The sequence below is a fragment of the Tenrec ecaudatus genome, chromosome 2 (assembly GCF_050624435.1).
Source record: "Tenrec ecaudatus isolate mTenEca1 chromosome 2, mTenEca1.hap1, whole genome shotgun sequence".
Lineage (NCBI taxonomy): Eukaryota > Metazoa > Chordata > Mammalia > Afrosoricida > Tenrecidae > Tenrec > Tenrec ecaudatus.
This window is the reverse complement of record NC_134531.1, coordinates 160,101,171-160,118,944: the sequence shown is the minus strand read 5'-3', so window position 1 is coordinate 160,118,944 and position 17,774 is coordinate 160,101,171. Positions and strand designations below refer to the sequence as shown.

General features: G+C 53.3%; 1 protein-coding gene across 2 annotated transcripts in view; it reads left to right on the top strand.

The window, feature by feature from the left end:
- The first annotated feature begins 252 nt into the window (after positions 1 to 252).
- Positions 253 to 17,774, top strand: part of CCDC69 (coiled-coil domain containing 69) — a 40,412-nt gene continuing 22,890 nt past the window's right edge. Inside the window, exons 1-2 of one of the 2 annotated variants that reach the window (XM_075541842.1) lie at positions 253 to 462; positions 6,757 to 6,974. In XM_075541842.1, coding sequence (XP_075397957.1) covers positions 6,948 to 6,974 — 27 coding nt within the window. In that variant the 5' untranslated portion in view covers positions 253 to 462; positions 6,757 to 6,947. The remainder of the gene's footprint in view (positions 463 to 6,756; positions 6,975 to 17,774) is intronic. The other variant, XM_075541841.1, reaches the window with a different exon arrangement.

Genomic DNA, 17,774 nt, shown 5'->3' with positions numbered 1-17,774 from the left:
CAGAAGCCGCCCTCCGTGGGGTGCTTTCTACTCCAGTAGAGTTAGGCTCAGAAACCCACAGGGTCGCGCCACCCTGTCTTCCAGGGTTTCGGCGAGTCGGCTTGAAAGAGCCCAAACCGACTTTTCTCTGCCCAGACCTGAGGTTCCTATGATTCACGGAGATCCTGGTCACCTGCCCAGGGCCAGCGGTGCCGCTAGCCCCTTGGGCTTAGTGCAGGCCCTGCTCTTCGGGTATTTACGGCGCGCGGCCGCGCCGCCGCTCGGGCTTAAGTCGGCGCTTCCAGGTTCAGTTTCAGGGTCTCGCCCGGCAGCCCCGGCCGCCGGCAGGCGTGGACCGCGCAGCGGGGCCGGCACCGCTGAGTCCGGTGGGGGCCCCGGAGTTGCGAGGCAGTGTCCGGGAGCCCCCGGAGGAGGATGGGCTGCGGACGCAGCAAGCTGAACTGCTGCAAACCACCCAAAAAGGTAAAGGGCGCCAGCGAAGTTTGCGTTGGGGGTGTTGGGCGGGGAGGGGGCAGGGATGGTGCGCGGGCAGAGCTCCGAGTAGATCCGCGGGTGTGGCCCCTCGGCTCCCCGAACGGAACACCGAGCAGGCCGACCCGGAGGCAGGAAGACTCAGCCGGGCGACGCTCCTTGCCTGCCTCCGGCCTGAGCCGCGCGCCCGGGGCAGCGAGTTTGCAAACACAGCCCCGGGGCTCGCGCAGGGCGGCCGATGCTGGCCGCAAAGAGTAGGGGAGTGTCCGGTGTCGGTAGCAGGTGCCCTTTCCCTCCAGCCCGGGGCTATTCGCTGTGTGGCACTGGACAAGTGACTTGACCTCTCTGGGCCTGCCTTCCGGCTTCCCCACTGGTTCAGAGGCAGACAACCTCTAGGGCGCTGCTGCTGGCAGAGTGGTCCAGTGGGGCCTGTTGGAAAGGCAGACGCTCAGGCTCTGCCCCAGACCTTTTCAAACCGAACCAGCCGCCTTTTAACACGATGTCCAGAACCTTCATATAAGCTTTTAAGTAGCTGAAGCTCTGTTCTAGGGCCTCCTCTGGACATCAGTGCTGGGTACTTGGTGGCTGCTCTGGGGGGAGCTGGGAGGAGTGAGAGGGAGATGTAGAGCCTTCTGCTTCCCCCCCCCCTTCCTATTCCTGCCCCAGGGGGCCTCGGAGCTGGGTTAGGGCCCAGGGGACTGTGCTCAGGTTTCTTGCAGTGGGACCAGCTGCCCCTTGGGGTCTGACAAGCCCAGAAGGTCATAGCCTGCAGCCAGGAGGACAACTTCCTCCAGGGTAGGTAACCTGAGGCCCAGAGAGGGGAAGGACCAGCTAGTCCTATAACAGCTAACGCAGATCTCCTGACTCCTGGCCCTTTTCCCTACACCTGCTGCCTGCCAGCCAGGTGGGATTAGATGGCTGCACAATTTAAGGACCTAAGAGGCCCCAGACTGGGGTTCAAAAACAAAAAAGTTCACTACCATGGAGATGATTCACTCATAGCAACCCTATAAAGCAGAGTCAAACTACCCATGTGAGCTTCTGAGGCTAACTGTGCAGGAGCAGGAAGCCTCGTCTTTCTCCCTCAGAGCAGCTGGTGGTTTTGACCTGCTGACCTTGCAGTTAGCAGCCCAACTTGTAAGCCACTAGGACGCCTTGAACTGTGACAATATTTAGTCACAGTGCATTGAAATCAGATTCTCTCTCTCTCTTTCTCTCTCTCCCCTCCTGTTTGCTGGTGCACTGAGCACAGGCATTTCAGCTTACTGGGTATCCAGTCTGACTCTCAACCAAAGGTATCTCTTCCATTCTATGTCTCCTCCAAGGAAAGGCGTTTGGGTGCGACCACTGCTCCTCCTTGGTTCCCAGTTCAAAAAAACTCACACCAAGCTCAGTCTTCCGAAAACAATAGACCTTCCCAGGCTCTAGTGGGGAAACCAAGGCGGGGCCTCATGGCTGCTAGGTGGGGAAGAAAGACCCAGAGTCTTACCTGGGACTTTCAGTCAAACTGTTATAGGCGAGCATCAAGCCAAAACTCTGCCATCGATCCTGACCTCCTAGTGACTCTAAGACAGAGTGGAACTGCCCCTGTGGCTTTCTGAAACGCTAACTCTTTACAGAAGTAGGAAGCTACCGCCTCATCTTTCTCTCACCGAGCAGCTGGTGGTTTCAAACTGCCGACCACCATATAGCCCACTATAGCACCAGGGCTCATAGGCAGATGGACATCAGTCCTGGGTTTAAGACCTGGATGTGCTACAAACATGCTACCTAATGATTGTAAGCTCTCTCCACCCCCTCCCTGGACCTCAGTTTCCCCCTCTCAATCAGTGTTACCCTGCAGACACCTACACTTTGTACTGGATTGTGGAGTGCAGTACAAACACATCTGATTGTCAAGGGGAGCTGAGTAACTGGCTTTTGTGTGCCAAGTCAGGTTGGGAGCATATGCGTTCAGTGGTGAGGGTGACAAAGAGGACGATATCTATAGATCCGAGAGCCTGTGGGCTCTGCTCCTGCGTCAGCCTCTCTGTCTGCAAAGTGGGCCAAGGGTAGATTCCGGCCAGCAGAAGAAACTGGGGGAGGAGCCCAGGCTGCTCCAGCTCCAGCTCTTCCAGAGACTAGGATGGGAGACTGCAGGGAGTCCTGTCCTGTGCCTGCCTCCCACCCTTCTGAGCCAGTCTCGCCCTGGCACAGCCTGAGCTGGAGCCCTCCAGCCCAAGCCGTGAAGGGCATGTAAAGTTGGCACCAATGGAGGTTGCCTTCTAGAGAAGGGAAGGGTCTGAGGCTCAGGACAACTTCAAGCAAACTCTCTGGGCATTCCCTTCCCTGCCCCCATGCTGCCAGTGGCTTCTTTGCCATGACAAAAGCCCTTTGACATGAAAACCTTCATGTCTGTTGTGCCACAGAGCCTCTTAACCTGTCCTCTGCCCCACCAGTGCTAGGCCCCTGCCCCTGTATGACTGGTTTTGTTTTAAATTCATGCCTGTGCTCTTGCCCAATTTCAGCCCCGTGGGAACCCTGGTGACATAGGGGATAGCGTGCTCAGCTGCTGTCACAAAGGTCAGCTAGTTTGAGTCCACCAGGCATTTCATGAGAGCAAGATGTGGCCATTGGTGTCCATCAAGATGTCCAGTGTTGGAGACCCGGTCTGTAGAGTCGTTATGATTCAAAATCGACCAACGGCAATGGGTTTGGTTTCTGCTTTGGGTTTGGGCGGGGCACGCCAAGGATGGGGGTCAGGTCAGGGTAGCAGTGACTCACGCCTAGTGGCAGCTCACAGAGCACTTCCACATCCTTATCTTTGCCGAGGCTCACACAAACCTTGAGAGCCGGGCTGAGCTGGGAGGAGACTGGCGCTCAGCGAGGAGTGCTGTGTCCAGAGTGAGATAGCTAGAGGGTGGCAGAACTGTGTACTGGAGACCAGTGCTCTGCACTCCCCAACTGGTATCTCCTGGGAGCCAAGAGCTGGCACACATTAGAGCGGATCACTGAGGGCTGCACACAAGTTGCTTGAGGAGTTAGCCAGGTGCCAAGTCCAACCTTGAGAGCTGCAGGGCAGTCCCTTAGAGGAGGCCAACCTTGACGGAGCACTGAGTCTTGGGTAGGAGTCGTCCAGCCACATGGGGAGGGAACTTCCTGAGCAGAGGCTGAGCCAAATCAAGCACAGTGTGATGGGGCTCGCAGTAGATAGGGGACTTACCAAGGGGCCACCGTGGCTCGGGACAAGGAGATAATTGCTAGGACCTCCTAAACCAAAAATAAAACACAATCACAGCCATGGAGTCTGTTCTGACTCACGGCAAGCCTGTGGTCCCCTTAAAGTAGATGTGCCGAGTGTTCTAGTCACCATGTTGGAGCAGATTGGAATCCCAGTGAATGAGTGAGTGGGGCTGCCTGGCAGTCTGAGAAGCCAGCTGCATTTCATCCCCCAAAAGCTCTCAATCTCCTGAGCCTCATGGGCACTCCCCTCTGGTTTACCTGACAGTGTTTCCCAAGTGATGCTTCATCTCCCTAGAGTCGAGGACCTCAGCTCCAGCCGGAGCACCGCAGCCTGAGCGAGCATCAGAAACCCTATGTCAACACTGCACCCTAAGCTGCGTCTCAGGCCAAAGTTACTCAGTGGGTCAGGCATTCGGGGGCTCTTCCTGAGCTCTGCCAGGTCACTGTGAAGGGGGTTGGGAGGGACTGAGGCGACTGATGTGGAAAGACAGACATAGGCACAAATCACTCTGAATTAAGCCCATATGGTAAGGGCCTGGGTCTCAGATTCATGTTCATCTGCCATCAAGTTGATTCTGACTCATGGAGATCCCAGGAACTTCTCCATAGCGAGTCCGTGGCTGTAATCTTATGGAAGCAGTTTGCCGGGCCTTTCTTCCATGAAACATCTGGGTTAGTTTGAACTGCCCACTGCTGCCACCCAGGCTCCTTGCTCCTTTGATAACTCAGCAGAATATGTGTGTGTGTGTGTGTGTGTGTGTGTGTGTGTGTGTGTCAGCTGCACCATGCTCACTCCTGACTGAGTGCTGTTTTAGTTCTGCACCATCACGGATCTAATAAGTGACCTTGGCTTCGCTGTGCCTCAGTGTCCTTCCTCATTGGTAAGATAGGTCTGATAGTAGTCCCTGGGTCACAGGGCTATGCTGGGCCTTAGATGGAAGAATGTGCATAGTAGAGGCTTCGCCACCCTGGCAGACAATATGCCCTTCATAAAAGGTGGTGTGGATGCTGTCATGGGGAGGTTACACTCTGAGGTATTGAAAGCAAACTAGGATATGGGGATGGGGGGGCATTAATATCCCTGAGAGGTCAATGGGGGTCATGCTTGGTCTCAGCCTGGAGCCCAGCCACTGCCTGCAAACCTCTGTTGTCGAGGGGCTGGGGAGCAGCCTTGTTCGCTGCAGAACTGGGGCTGTGGGGAGCTAAAGGGAGCCAGATGTCCACTTCTCCAAAAAGACCTCTTCAGTTAATGAGTTCCCCATCAGTGGAGGGGTTCAAAGTGAGGTCAGGTGACATTTGAGCCAGAATATTAAGAGAAAACTAGCACAAGACGAGCAGAGGAGCAGAGTTAGGATTCAAGACAACCTGGGTCTGCCCCATGGCTGTCCATGCCTCAGAGCCCAGGACAGGCCCTGGTTAACCAGGGAAGAAGGCCCAATATTAACGTAGTGGGGGTTTTAATAATTATTCCAGTGATTAGAATGCTGAAGCAAGTTCTCAAAAGTAGGAAAAACACAAAGAAATGGATCGCCACATTTCCTCCCCACCCCACCCCCACCAAGAGACAGCCATGACCTATGCCTCTGTGTCATTCTTTCAGGTATGTTTCCTCACACATCATATTCAGCGTTGTGATACTGTTCACAAAATCGGACTCTGTGTCCAGGGGGCTCCTCCTACTTTTGTACCTGCTGCGCTGCAAAGGCCACTTCCGCTGGGAGCAGTCTGTGTAAAAGTTAAGTCTAGGAGCCAGCCCCGCGAGACGTCCTGTTGCTTCATTAACCAGTTTGGGCACTGGATCGTTTACATTCCCGCCCCGCCCTCATTATTGACTAGCGTCAGGCTGGGTTTGCCTCCAGACCCAGAGGCAGGGCACCTTGGGGTACTGAGAGGGGAGGTGGGGTTGGTGGTGGCTGTGGGCACGACCGAGTCCAGCCCACCACACCGTGACCCCACGGGGGGTTTTCTTCCAAGGGCACATCACCTCCTTCCCTGTTGCATGGTGAGCTGCCAGGTGGGTTCAAACTGGCAACCTTTCAGTTAGCGGCCCAGGGCTTCTCCGTGGCGCCCCAGGGCTCCTTGGGAGGAGGATCACAGGGCACTTTGAGGAAGACTGTAAGGCTTTGCAGGAGCAGACAGCCTCATGGTTCTCCCACAGAAGGGCTAGTGGGTTTGAACCACCAACCTGTCCGTTAGAGGCCCGGCATTTAACCCACGATGCCACTGGGGTGTGTTTTCTAAGGAGGCGATCCACCCCGTTCTGTAGGGTCACTGTGAGCTGGAGTGACTCCGTGGCATCGAGTTTTTATTGGGTTCTGAGACATGGCTGTGTTCTGTGGGGCGAGCAGGCGTTGGGCATTTGATTGGGATGTGCGGGGGCTGTCTTAGGTAAAAGGATACGTGAGTGGGGTGTGCCATACTTGGGCAGTAGAAGCAGGACAAATCTGACCTTTTAGCTCAGTTTGCCAAGATGGGACAGTCCGGACGTAGGAAAGGAAGCTGTGTTTTCTGTCTGGCCGAGCCCTCTCTTCCAGGTATCTTGGGGATCCTGGCATGTACATGATCTCTGAACCAGTGGCTATTTTCTAGTCTGGAAATAAATGCCCCAAAGTTACGGAGAGTTCCTAGACAGGGCACCTTGGGGGAATGGGCTGCTGGGTTTGGAGACTCAGGACTATAGCGTCGGGGGACACCTAGGTCAATTGGCCTAATATGAGCCACAAAGATGGTGCCCTACAGTCTATGTTGGTGAGTAGCGACTAGAGTATTTAAAGCTCACGGCCAAGATGAAAATAATAATTTATAATTTATCAGGGGTTCAGGAGGGAGGGAGTCCCGGGGAGAGAGGGGAAAAATGAGGAGCTGATATAAAGGGCTTAAGTAGGAGGATGCTTTGAAAATGATGATGGCAACATATGTACAAATGTGCTTAACACAATGGATGAATGTATGGATTGGGATAAGAGCTACATGAGCCCCCAATAAAAATATTTAATGAAAAAAAAAGTTTTAATGTTAAAAAAGCTCAAGGCTAGCCGTCTAAGGGGGTCTCTCTCTGTCCAGAGGAATGAAGAGTGATGACAATTGAAGACACATGGAAGCAATCAGTCCAATGGGCAATGTGAACAGCCATCTCCACAATGCTGAGACCAGAAGAAAAGACAGTACCTGGCCACCACTGACTACTGCTCTCAAACAGACGTTAGGAGGTCCTGGATAGACTGGGAGACAAATATGGACTCAAACTCCAAATCATGAAGACGACCAGGCTGACTTGTCAGGTAGAGTCTGGTGAAGCTCCCGAGGCCTGGGTCCTCGTCACCCCTGAGGATTGTGATGGAACACACTTGCAGGATCAAACAATAGGCAGGTTGACAGGGGACCAATGTCACTAATGAGCTGTGTGCACCTTGGAATCTTAAGAGATCAAAAGGGCAGCAGTTGCTTAAGGACAAAGTTCAGAAGGGTTAAGAAAGAGGATGGAAACAGGAAGCACAGGGAGGAAGTGGGATGAGTGATATTGCATTGTGGGAAGTGCAGTCAATGAGATGAAACAGGAGGTGCGTGAATTGTTGAACAGAGAACAAATTTGCACCGTTAGCCTTCGCCCAATTCACAATAACAAAAAAGTTCATCATAGTAATGAGATCGCATAAAAAGCAGTGCAGGCTTCCATCCAGGCATGAGGTTGCTCTGTTAGAACAGGACGTCCATGGTCTGCAAACTGAAACACACATTGGAAAGATTTCTAATCATCCTTGCCTTTTAGAACAAGCTTCCGTGATATATTTTCTACATGTGTACTTCTTTTTAAATTCCATTGTCTGCATTCCAGTTGAATGGCCAAGGGGCCAGCGACGAGGCCCCAGAAAGGACTAGGGATTTTCATCTTTGCTTTTATTGGGTGTTAAATTTGAGGCCAGTGTGTCATGCCAGCAGTGGTGGTATTTCGGTTGCTTAAAAGGGCAGAACATCAACTTTTCCAAGACATCTCAGTGCCCAGGATCAGCTGGTGCGCTAGTCTGACATCTGCTGAGAAAGGGAGCCTTTAGGGGCTGCTAGGTGAAACTGATGGACGTTTCATGTTAAAGCCCTGAGTAGAGACCTCCTAGAATGGGAGCAGCCTGGCAGGTGGACCTTGTACTGGCTCTGCCATCTCAGGGTGCACTTGTAGTTCCATCCTCAAGATCTGCACCATGCCCTTTCCATGCCCCATGCTCAGTACGGGGAGCTGTTCCCAGTGACCAGGGGAGAGGACCAGGTGGGGGCCTGGGAGAAGCTCCTGTAAAGCCATCTTAGGCTGAGGGAAGGAGCTAGGGAAAAGAATATATATATATATATATATATATATATATACCATCTTCAGCAGGTCTGGATCTATCCATTACCTAAGGAGAAGCCATCCCTCTTCTCTCCCCAGGGGAACTTTAATCCCTAAAATCCTTAACAATCATTCATCTTGTGTCACTTTATTTTCAAACTTGAACCTTCCAGCACATCTAGGGCAACCGCCATTGAATCCATAAACCATCTATCCCACGGCCAGGCCCCCTCCCTCCAGATCAGTGAGGTACAACCTGACCTATTTCCATCCTTCCTTCTCCCCCAGCCGGAGAGCCCTTTCCCACTGACTGTGGGATGAGCTCAGAGGCCCGCCTTGCCGTTCATTCCCCAGCTGCCCCCCACCCACTTCCCTAACGAGCTCGCCCCCTCATCTCATCCTCTCCTCAGAGAAGTAAGGACCCTGAAAGTAGTTGTTTACCACCTCACCCCCAGCCCTGCTTTGTCACCAGCTAAAGAAGATGGCAGCCTTTCCTTGGGAACCGTGACATGGCAGCAGAGCGGGGACGCTGAAACACGCGGCCTGCGCACTGCCAAATGCCAGCTGCAGCTTCTGTGGGAGATAGGGCCCCGGACTGGGCGTCAAGAAGGCCCTTCCCTGGGCTCTCTCACCCTGGATCCCTTGTGCCCCTGGATCTCGGGCCCTGATTTCTCAGCATGTCCGTAGGTGATGGACAGGCTCAGCTCCACAAGAGAGCCGCACCCCTGTTGTTAGTGTTGTCTCTTACCCTGGAGACAAGGAGCTCTTTACTATGCTATGATTTTAAACCATCTACGACTTCCCCTGAGGGCAAGCTGTCCCTCGGTGACACAGTCACGTTAGCCCCTTCTCTGCAGGTGACGGCCAGCTGCCATCCATGTGGGCCTTTCTGGAAACTTTTCTAGATATACATATGTGCATTGGATGTGCTAATACAAACAGTCGATTTTCCATATTGTCATTCTGCCGGGGGGGGGAGGGGGGGTTCCTTCTCTTCTGAATGGCATCGACTTCATTCTTTAAGACACACAAATGATACTCCCCAGTATTAACATATCTCGAGGTAGTCTGTGAAGAACCCCCTTTCGGTGGACCAGAGGTTCGTCCCTTTGCAAACGGTCCTGCCCGGAACTTCCCACAGGTGCCTCCCAGTCTGAGCTCACAGCTGCTTCTCTGTGCTGCCCTGTCCTGCCCCCAAGGGTCTGGGAGAGAGCCTCCGGTGATGTCGGAGGTGACTGCTGGGCTCTCCACCATCTTCCTCTTCCGGGGCACTCCTACCCTCCCCCCCTTCGTGCCCACCTCCCAACCACAGATTTTCAAGAACACAGGCTGGTGGGGAAGGCTTGGGGTCCCCGGCACACCATCTGCACAGGGCCCCTTCCTCCCAGTCCTCCAGAGGAGCTGTGATGGACTGATGCCTAAGTGTGTCACACGGCCAGCCCCTGTCCTGCCGGCAAACCAGCATGGCAGGATTGATCGGGGGTGATTGCAGTCCCCCCCTCCTCCCACTCGCCGTGTCAACATCAGAAGGGCGCGCACACATCCTCTTGCCCAACGCAGATAGAGAGGAGGAAGCAGGGGCCCAGAGAGAGGAAGGCGCCTGCCACGCCCACACAGCACAGGAGTGGCAAGCCAGGATTGCAGCGGGGCTCCCCGTTTGCCATCTGCTTGAGGAGACTGGCAGATAGCTGGGTCCTGGGTGTCTCTTTGCTACCTCTTCCCACCCTTCCCCCAGCCACACACACAGCACACTGTGCACTGCTTGGCTGCCCAAGTGACAGAAATGGCTTCTAGCCGTTCTGCCAGCTCTGGTCCCTCTGAGGAGCCACTACACCTGGCAGCCACCTGGGGAGGGGGGTGCTGATATGAGACCAGAAGAGGGGGGCTCTCCACTCAGGCTCCCTGCCAGTGAGTCAGTTCTGACGCCTGGCTTCCCTGTAGGACAGAGTCGAACTGCCCCTGCTGGTGTCTGAGACTGGAACTCTGGGAGGGAATGCAGAGCCTTGTCTTTCTCCCGCGAAGCAGCCGGTGCTTTCTACCTGCTGACCTTGTGCCCCGCTGCCCAGCTGGTGACCACAGCACCACCAGGGCTCTCGGAAGGAAGAGGAGGTGCAAGGTCTCCTGGAAGACCTTCCGTGAGTCTTTAGCCCTCGACGTCTGAAGCGAAGGGCTGAGTGTCCACTTCAGGCCGAGCCCCTGCCGCATGCCTGTTCCTGGCACCCCCATGTGACCGCAGAAAAACAACTGAGGGATATCGTCCTCATTGTTGCTGCCCGGTCTTCCATCCTCATCAACAGAAATCCACTGCTTGCCGGCCCCCTTCGTGGGCGTTGGGATGTTTGCATCCATCCAGAAGATTTTCGGGGAGCCCTGCTGGAACCCGCCCACCATGGGTGACCCTGCTGCTATTTGAAACACCGGGCGCAGAGCTACAGCTTCATCCCAACACAGAAGCCACCACAGGATGACAAACGGACTGACAGGTTGTGACTGCCAGGTGCTGGGTGTGTCAAACGGAAGTGGTCTGTCCTCCTGAGACTTCTACTGTCAGTCAGATAGGAACCATGGAGACCACATCCTCTCCACCCCCTCCTGGGACGCTGGAAACTCTGCAGCGGTTCAGAGGCTACGCTGCTCCCACCTGCAGCCGGGGGGGGGGGGGGGGGGGGGGGGGGGGCGCCTGGTGGGCAGGAGGCCAGGTTGACTCCACACAGGCTAAGATGCAGGAGCAGAGCTCGATCATCTTGGCTCCTGGCAGCGTAAACTTCAGGGCGGCTGCCCACTCAGAGATGGTGGAAGCTGAGGCTGGCATTGACGGCTTTCTTCCACCAGGGTCTGCCTTTGTCACCGTGTTGTGAATGCCACAATCTCTCAACAGCCCTGGGCGTATGGACCCTGCCCTTCCTCCATCTAAGTCCCCCCACCCCCGGGGGCCCCTTGGGCCTCCACCCCTACCTCCTTCCTGCCTGTACCTCAGCCAATGGGCTCTGTCTAGGGTTGCTCAGATCCGAAAAGACCGTTGCTGAAGCCCCACCCACGCTGAGATCAGACACCGGAAAAGGAGAGGGGCACTCTGATACCAGGGATGGGTGTAACCCCAGTCCCTAAGGGCTCGGAGTCACCCCTCCCCCTGCCCCCCCCAAGGGCTCAGCTCCTCGGGGAAATCTGGTGTGTACTCCAGCAGGAAGGAAGGGCTCTCGGGACCATCTGCAATCTGAACTCTCATTAGGGCTCTGCTCCCCTGCTTTGTGACCTCTGGAAAGGAGACAGAGGGTCGCAGGGAGGGGTCTTCACAGATCCAGGAACCCTTCTGCAGCCCCAAGGGGGTGGAGAGAATCATATGGTCGAGGGGCTGGTTTAGGGGGACAGGTCGAGAGCTAGGGGACCGCTTCAGAGCCCCGGATTTAAGCTAAAAGGTGTAACAAGGACACGGGTTGATGGGCTTCACACACACACACACACAAAATTTTTTTAAGTGCAGTCTTGAAGGCCCACAACATCATGGGGGAACAGTTTGACCAGAGAGGGTTAGCCAAAGTGCCGCCTAGAAGGACTTCCCTTGGGCTTGCATCCTCGAAGGATCCCCGCGGGAGGTAACAGCATGGTGGCATCTGTCCAAGCTGTCCTGTTCAACCAGGGCTTCACACTCCCAGGGGGCTAGAAGAGGCTTGTCCACACGGGCTTTCTTCAGGCGCCAGCTATGCTCTGGAGGCTTTAGAACCCTGCTGGTGCAGCGGGTTAAGCGATGGGGTGCCAACCAAAGGCTCTGAGGGAACAAGATGAGGCGTGGACACCCCCAAAGATTTACACCCTCAGAAACTGCAAGGTGCGGAACTGGTCCTCATCCTGTAGGATCACCATGAGCCCAAATCAACCTGAAGACCCCGGGGTGTGTTGGTAACTCCTCAGAGGACACGGGGTACAGCCTGCCAAGGAAAGTTTGCTTTACAGCTGCTTCTTACATGCTGCTACTGACAGGTAGCATCCTCCCACAAGGCAACCTATCTCTTTCGGGGACAGTCCTGTCTGACGCTCCCCTTCATAGGGATGCTTCTCCTTGAACTGTCCACTCTTGGTCACAGGCCTGTCCTCTCTGGCTGCAATGGCATGCTCGCCATCTCTCTCCCAGCATCCTATGGTGCTGGGAGGACGGAAGGCAGGTTTCTGGCTGGTTTTCACACTCAGCCATTAGCAGTCCCTCCTCTCATATGGTTCAGCCCCTCCCCCATCTGCCAGCCCCTTTGGGCACGTGCGTTTGTCTACCTCCCCTCCAAAAGCAGAGCTTCATTAATCTAGGAGCTCTCACCAGGCCCAGACGGAGCCGGACTGGCTTCTCCCCAGCCCCGGGCTCTTGTCCTCTCACCATGCCCTCACGGCAGCCCTGACCTAGCAGACCAGAGCTGTTTCGGTCGAACCTAGCAGAAGGCTCAAGTTTGCTTGGCGACAAGGAGCTTGGGTCCCAGAGCTGTGTTTGTTATTTCTGTGCAGCTTTGCTTGTTCCACTTGTTTGTTTGCTTGCTTTTCTGTTAGCATAGCGTCAATTCCAACTCATGTCAACCGATGTCTGTCTGCACGGAACGAAACAGGCTGCAGTGTCTTACGGAACAGGGTCTCCGGGGGCTGGTATTTCAGAAGTAGATCACCAGGCCTTTCTTGTGAGATCCCGCTGAGGGTCTGGACCTTCCAGCCATCCAGTTAGCTGTCAGGCACATCAGCCACCTGTACCAGCCAGGGACTCTGTTAGCAGCAACAGGAAGCAAACTATCCTGGAGCCTGGACCAAGGAGAGCATCTGCTCCAACCCTGGCCCTTTGCCGATGGGGAGACTGTGGTCAGAGACAGGGAGGGGCTTACCTAGGTCCCACAGTAAAGCCAGACCTAGGTCTCATGGCTGCTGCTCCAGCCCCGGATTCTCCCTGTGTCCTGTCCTGGCAGTTGCCTTCTTGGCAGCTTTCTGGCTCCCAAGTTTCCACTGAACTCAGGAAGAGGCACCAGCCCTGTTCTAGAGCTCAAGCCAGATGCCCCGCCCCAGCCCCAGCCATCCCTCTTCTATTGGAAGGGGAAATTCTTGTGCGTCCGTTCCACCTCCATCCCTTCAATTCCAACTCTGCCCCTTGACCTTGAAGAGGAAGTGGCTAGGGCCTCACTGGAGATTTTCCATGCAGTGGCTACTTATTAAAGAGGCCTGCTGGTGGCACTGCGGGTAAGCACCGGACTGTGAGCCACCAGGTGCTCCGTGAGAGAAAAACAAGGCCATCTACGCCTGTAGATTTTTACAGCATTGGAAACCCAACTTGGGGCCACTGCAAGTCAGAAGTGACTCCATGGCAGTGGGCTTAGCTTTGGGGGAGGAGGAAGGCTATTTATAGAGTCCTACTCCAGTCTGGGTCCTTCATCCTCTAGCTGCTGGCATCCTGGTCCCCTTGGAAGAATGGCAAAGCTGGAGCTTCCCAGCGGTCCCACCTCCTTGGATTCTGTAGGTCTCGAACCGCACCTGGGGATTTGTGTTGAGCAAGCTCTCCAGAGGCCTCTAACGTAGGACGTCCATAGAGACCACATTCTTAGAAGCACTGTCTGGGCATCGTAACAGATACTAGATGGACCCAACTGAATTTTAAAATGTGCCCCTCTCCTCAAGGAACCCCAATAGCTAACTCAGTAGTTCATCTCTTGGAGGAAATTGGAGCCTGAAAAAGACAGGGCTGGGGGAGGCAGGAGAGAACTGAGCCTGAAGGTCCCAGGAGAACTTGCAGTGTGTCACGCCAGCATGGTCTTGCACAACCTGGGACGGCTTGTATGCTGAAGCCGGCAGTACCAGAGACAGCACTAGGTCACTTTCATCTTGTTTGGGCCTAGTGAACAACACACATACACACACACGCACACAAGTAATGCTATTCCACAGTGGCAAAAGCTGCAGTGAAATGGACCTTCTGTGCCGCTGGTGGTAGAGTCGCGTGATACAACCTTTCGGGAGAAGGCCCGACAACCAAGCTGCACCAGTAGCAAGTCGACTCTGCAGCCCATGGAAACCCCAGGTGGGCCTCAGCAGCAGAACTGGACTCGCGGAGTTTCCAATGACTGACTTTTGGGGAGTGGATAGCCAGGACTTTCTGCTGAGACACCTCTGGGTGATCTTGAACCTCACCCCCTCCAGGTAGCAGCCGAGTTCTTATCCGTTTGTGCCACCCCGGTGATGACCCTTTTGGAGAGTGGACTCAGTCAGTGTCAAGGAGTGCAAATTGCCATCCACCAGGACACTCCTGAGCGCCTCACAAGGAAACCAAACATCGCTCAGCAGCAGACCCTGGCTGGAACGGCTGGGCTGTCCATAGCAGTGTTGCTGGTCAGAGCCAGTACAGTGAACACAGCAACGGAGCCATGCATGAAACGCTCACATTTGACAAAGATGAGCTGTAGGGGAATGTACATAATGTTCCCATACTGTGTGCAGACAGTGCCTACCACCACGTTCCAGGTGGTATCTTTAAATCACAGGGCTTTCTTTTCATGTTTTCCATACACTGTAATCAGAAAAAGATCTTTACAGACATGTCCGTGTGAAGCAAATGGAGAAAATGACTCACTGGGAGTAGACAGTGAGGAGGCTTACACGGCTCTCTAAAGCAGTGGTTCTCAACCTGTGGGTCGCGACCCCCTTGGGGCTCGAACAACCCTTTCACAGGAGTGACCCAATTCATCACAGTAGCAAAGTGACAGCTATGAAGTAGCAACAAAAATAATGTTATCGTTGGGGGGTCACCCCAGCATGAAAAAAAACTGTATTAAAGGGTCACGGCATTAGCAAAGTTGAGAAGCACTTCAAGGCTTATCCTGGGGGTATTTCTCAGAATCTGAGGACTCAGACACGAGGCTGGGCCAGAGGGGGTGCCAGCCTGTGGCCTGGAAACTGTTAGCGGAAAAGAGTGTTACACCTTCTGAGGGGAGTCCCTGAGAATTCCCAAGGAATCCTGGTGGCTGAGTGAGTTACACTGTGGGCAGCTAACGTAGCCGTCCAGATGTGCTTGCTGGGAGAGAGGTGAAGCAGTCTGCTGCTGTAGAGATTTATAGCCTTGAAAACCCAAAGGGAAGCCCCACTCTGTCCTCTAGGGCCACTGTCAGACTCGACTCCATGCTAGTGGGTTTGGCTGGTGAGTGAGACCCTGTGTGGTCAGTTATTAACCCGAAGGTTGAATATTTGGACTTCTGATAAGACAGCTGACCAGGCAGACCCTTAGCAACCAAGCAGCCCTGCGGCTTCACTGGAATAGATGCACAGGGTGATCCTGGAACCCTGCGCTTTGGAGGAAAGGCTAGAGAAGTGGATTAAATACTAAGGAGATGCTGAAATGACAAGAGAGGAGACAGGCGGGTGACAGACAGGAAACCGATAGGTGACCAATAGGTGTTGGCTAGCCTGACGTGGCGTGGCTATCTTGAACCTTTGCACGCAGTATTATATCCAGACAGCAGCCTGGCACACTGGTGGCTAGTGACAAGGAAGGTGTTTCCTACACCCGCCTTCGGATCACAACCAGTCCCCACTCTCAGCCCTACAGCAGCACAAAGCCCCTGACCTGCCTGAGCCTGGAGCCCCGCACTCATGGCTCAGGCCTTCTGGTCGACTGTCCCTGCTTCTGAAGCCACGTGAACACTCCCTCATCACACCAGCAGAACATGACCACCCAGAGAGGACAACAACTCCTTCTATCACCAGCCACCCTGCCCCCAGCTGCCCGCTGGGCCTGAAAGAATTCCTTTCAGGGACAAGCACCCTGACCTGTCACCACCTAAGCTGGCACAAACTACATCTGGATCGGGAACTGTGACCCCAGATCACAGAGTATCCCCCCCCGCCTCCCCCCCCCCCCCGGGGAGCTCCCTCACAGCAGTGCTGGGCCCTGTGCCCTCACACCCTCCTGTGGGCGGGTTCCTTCCTTTCCCTTCCCTGTTCTTGCTTATCTTTCCTTCTGTGCTGTCCAATTCCCTCCCGTGCTGCTGCTTCTCTGCTCTCTCTTCTTCCTCTCTCTTGTCTCTAGCTCACCCCCTCCCCAATTTTGCTTATTGCGATGCTTTAATTGCTCTTCCTTGTGCTTGCTCTTCTTTTCTCTAGTCTCCCTTTCAGATATGAAATGATTTCCTTCTTATTGCTGTTTACCTGCGACCCCCTGCTTGTTTTTCTTTATTTGAAACATTAGTTCAATCATTTCTTTTTTGAATGTTGCCTCTTTTTCTCTTATTCTGTTGTTGCTGTTTTTCTTGTGCCACCTGACAGAACACAGAATCCACGCTCAGTCAGCCCAGCCTCATCCATACCTGCTGCAGCCACACCACTGGGAGAAGGCCCGGGCTCCTCCTATCGCATCAGATTCTCTCTAGACAGCGCAAACACCAGCCAAACCGGCTTCCCTCCACGGCAGTGTGCACACACGCATGTTCTCTGGTCACTCCCAAGGGGGCAGGTAGTGAGTGGCTAAGGCCTTACCAGCATAAAATCCTCAAGTAACTGCCAATCAACACCACCACAAGGTCTTAGAGATCATTTTAATCCTCCAAACTCACAGCCATCGAGTGACCTTATAGGACAGGGTAGAACTGCCTCTGTAAGTTTCTGAAGCTGTGACTCGACAGAAGAAAACTTTATCTTTCTCTCGAAGAGCAGTTGGTGGTTTCGAACTGCTGACCTTGCAGTTCGCCGGGCCAACACATAACCACTATGCCAGCAGAGCTCCCAATTGCAGTCCACAAGAAGAAACTAAATACAGAATGACCAATACACAGAACCAGAATACCTTTTTCAGGAAGAAAAGACACTGGACCTACCCCAATAGGATTCATATGAATGCCATTTAGACTTCCGGAACATTGCTTCTCAGCCATTTGGCTAAGATCTAGTGTGGACTTCTTGAACAGATTGAAAGATTGAGAACACTATAGACAAAATCAAGAAAAATAGGAAAAAATAGAAAATTTCAGGAAAACACTATAGGTACAAACCAACAAAATTAGGTAAAAACTAGAAACCATAAAAAATAGAAACGCACAAGATTAATACAAAGATTTCAGAAATAGAATACATTGAACAAACATGTATAGAATTGGATCAGTGGAAGGCATGATGAGTGAGCTTGAAGACAAATCGCTCAATATTAATCACTAGAAGAACAATAAGAAATCCAAAGACAATCTAAGAATTGTGTGGGACACCATCACACGGAAAAGCGTTTGTGTGATTGGAATTGCAGAACAAGAAGAAACAACAAAAAGCACAAAGAAAGTTGTTGAGGAGTTGTAACAAGAACACTTCACTAGCATCAGTCAAGATAAGAAGACAGACATTCAAGAAACCATCCGAATCCCAAACAGAACAGACTCCAAAGAAAATCATCACAAAATATTATAATCAAATTTTCTAAAGGAAAAGGAATGAGGAAGAAGTCCTGAGAGCAGCTCAGGACAAAGGAAAGAGAGCAAAGGGTAACCAACAAGACTAAGTGCTGATTTGGGGGCAGAAACCATGCAGGTGGAAAGATTATGGGATGATATATAAAAATCTGAAAGAACAAAATGCCAACTGAGCAAAACTATCCCTCAAATTGACATTTTGAAATAAACAGAAGTGAAGAAATGTAAAACATCCAGAGCAACCTTACAAGAAAACTAAGGGGTGTTCTTTGAACAGAAACAGCAACCTGAGCAGAATCTAGATGAAAACGCCATCCAGAATCCAGCCCAGATGTGGAAGCATCTAACGTAAAACA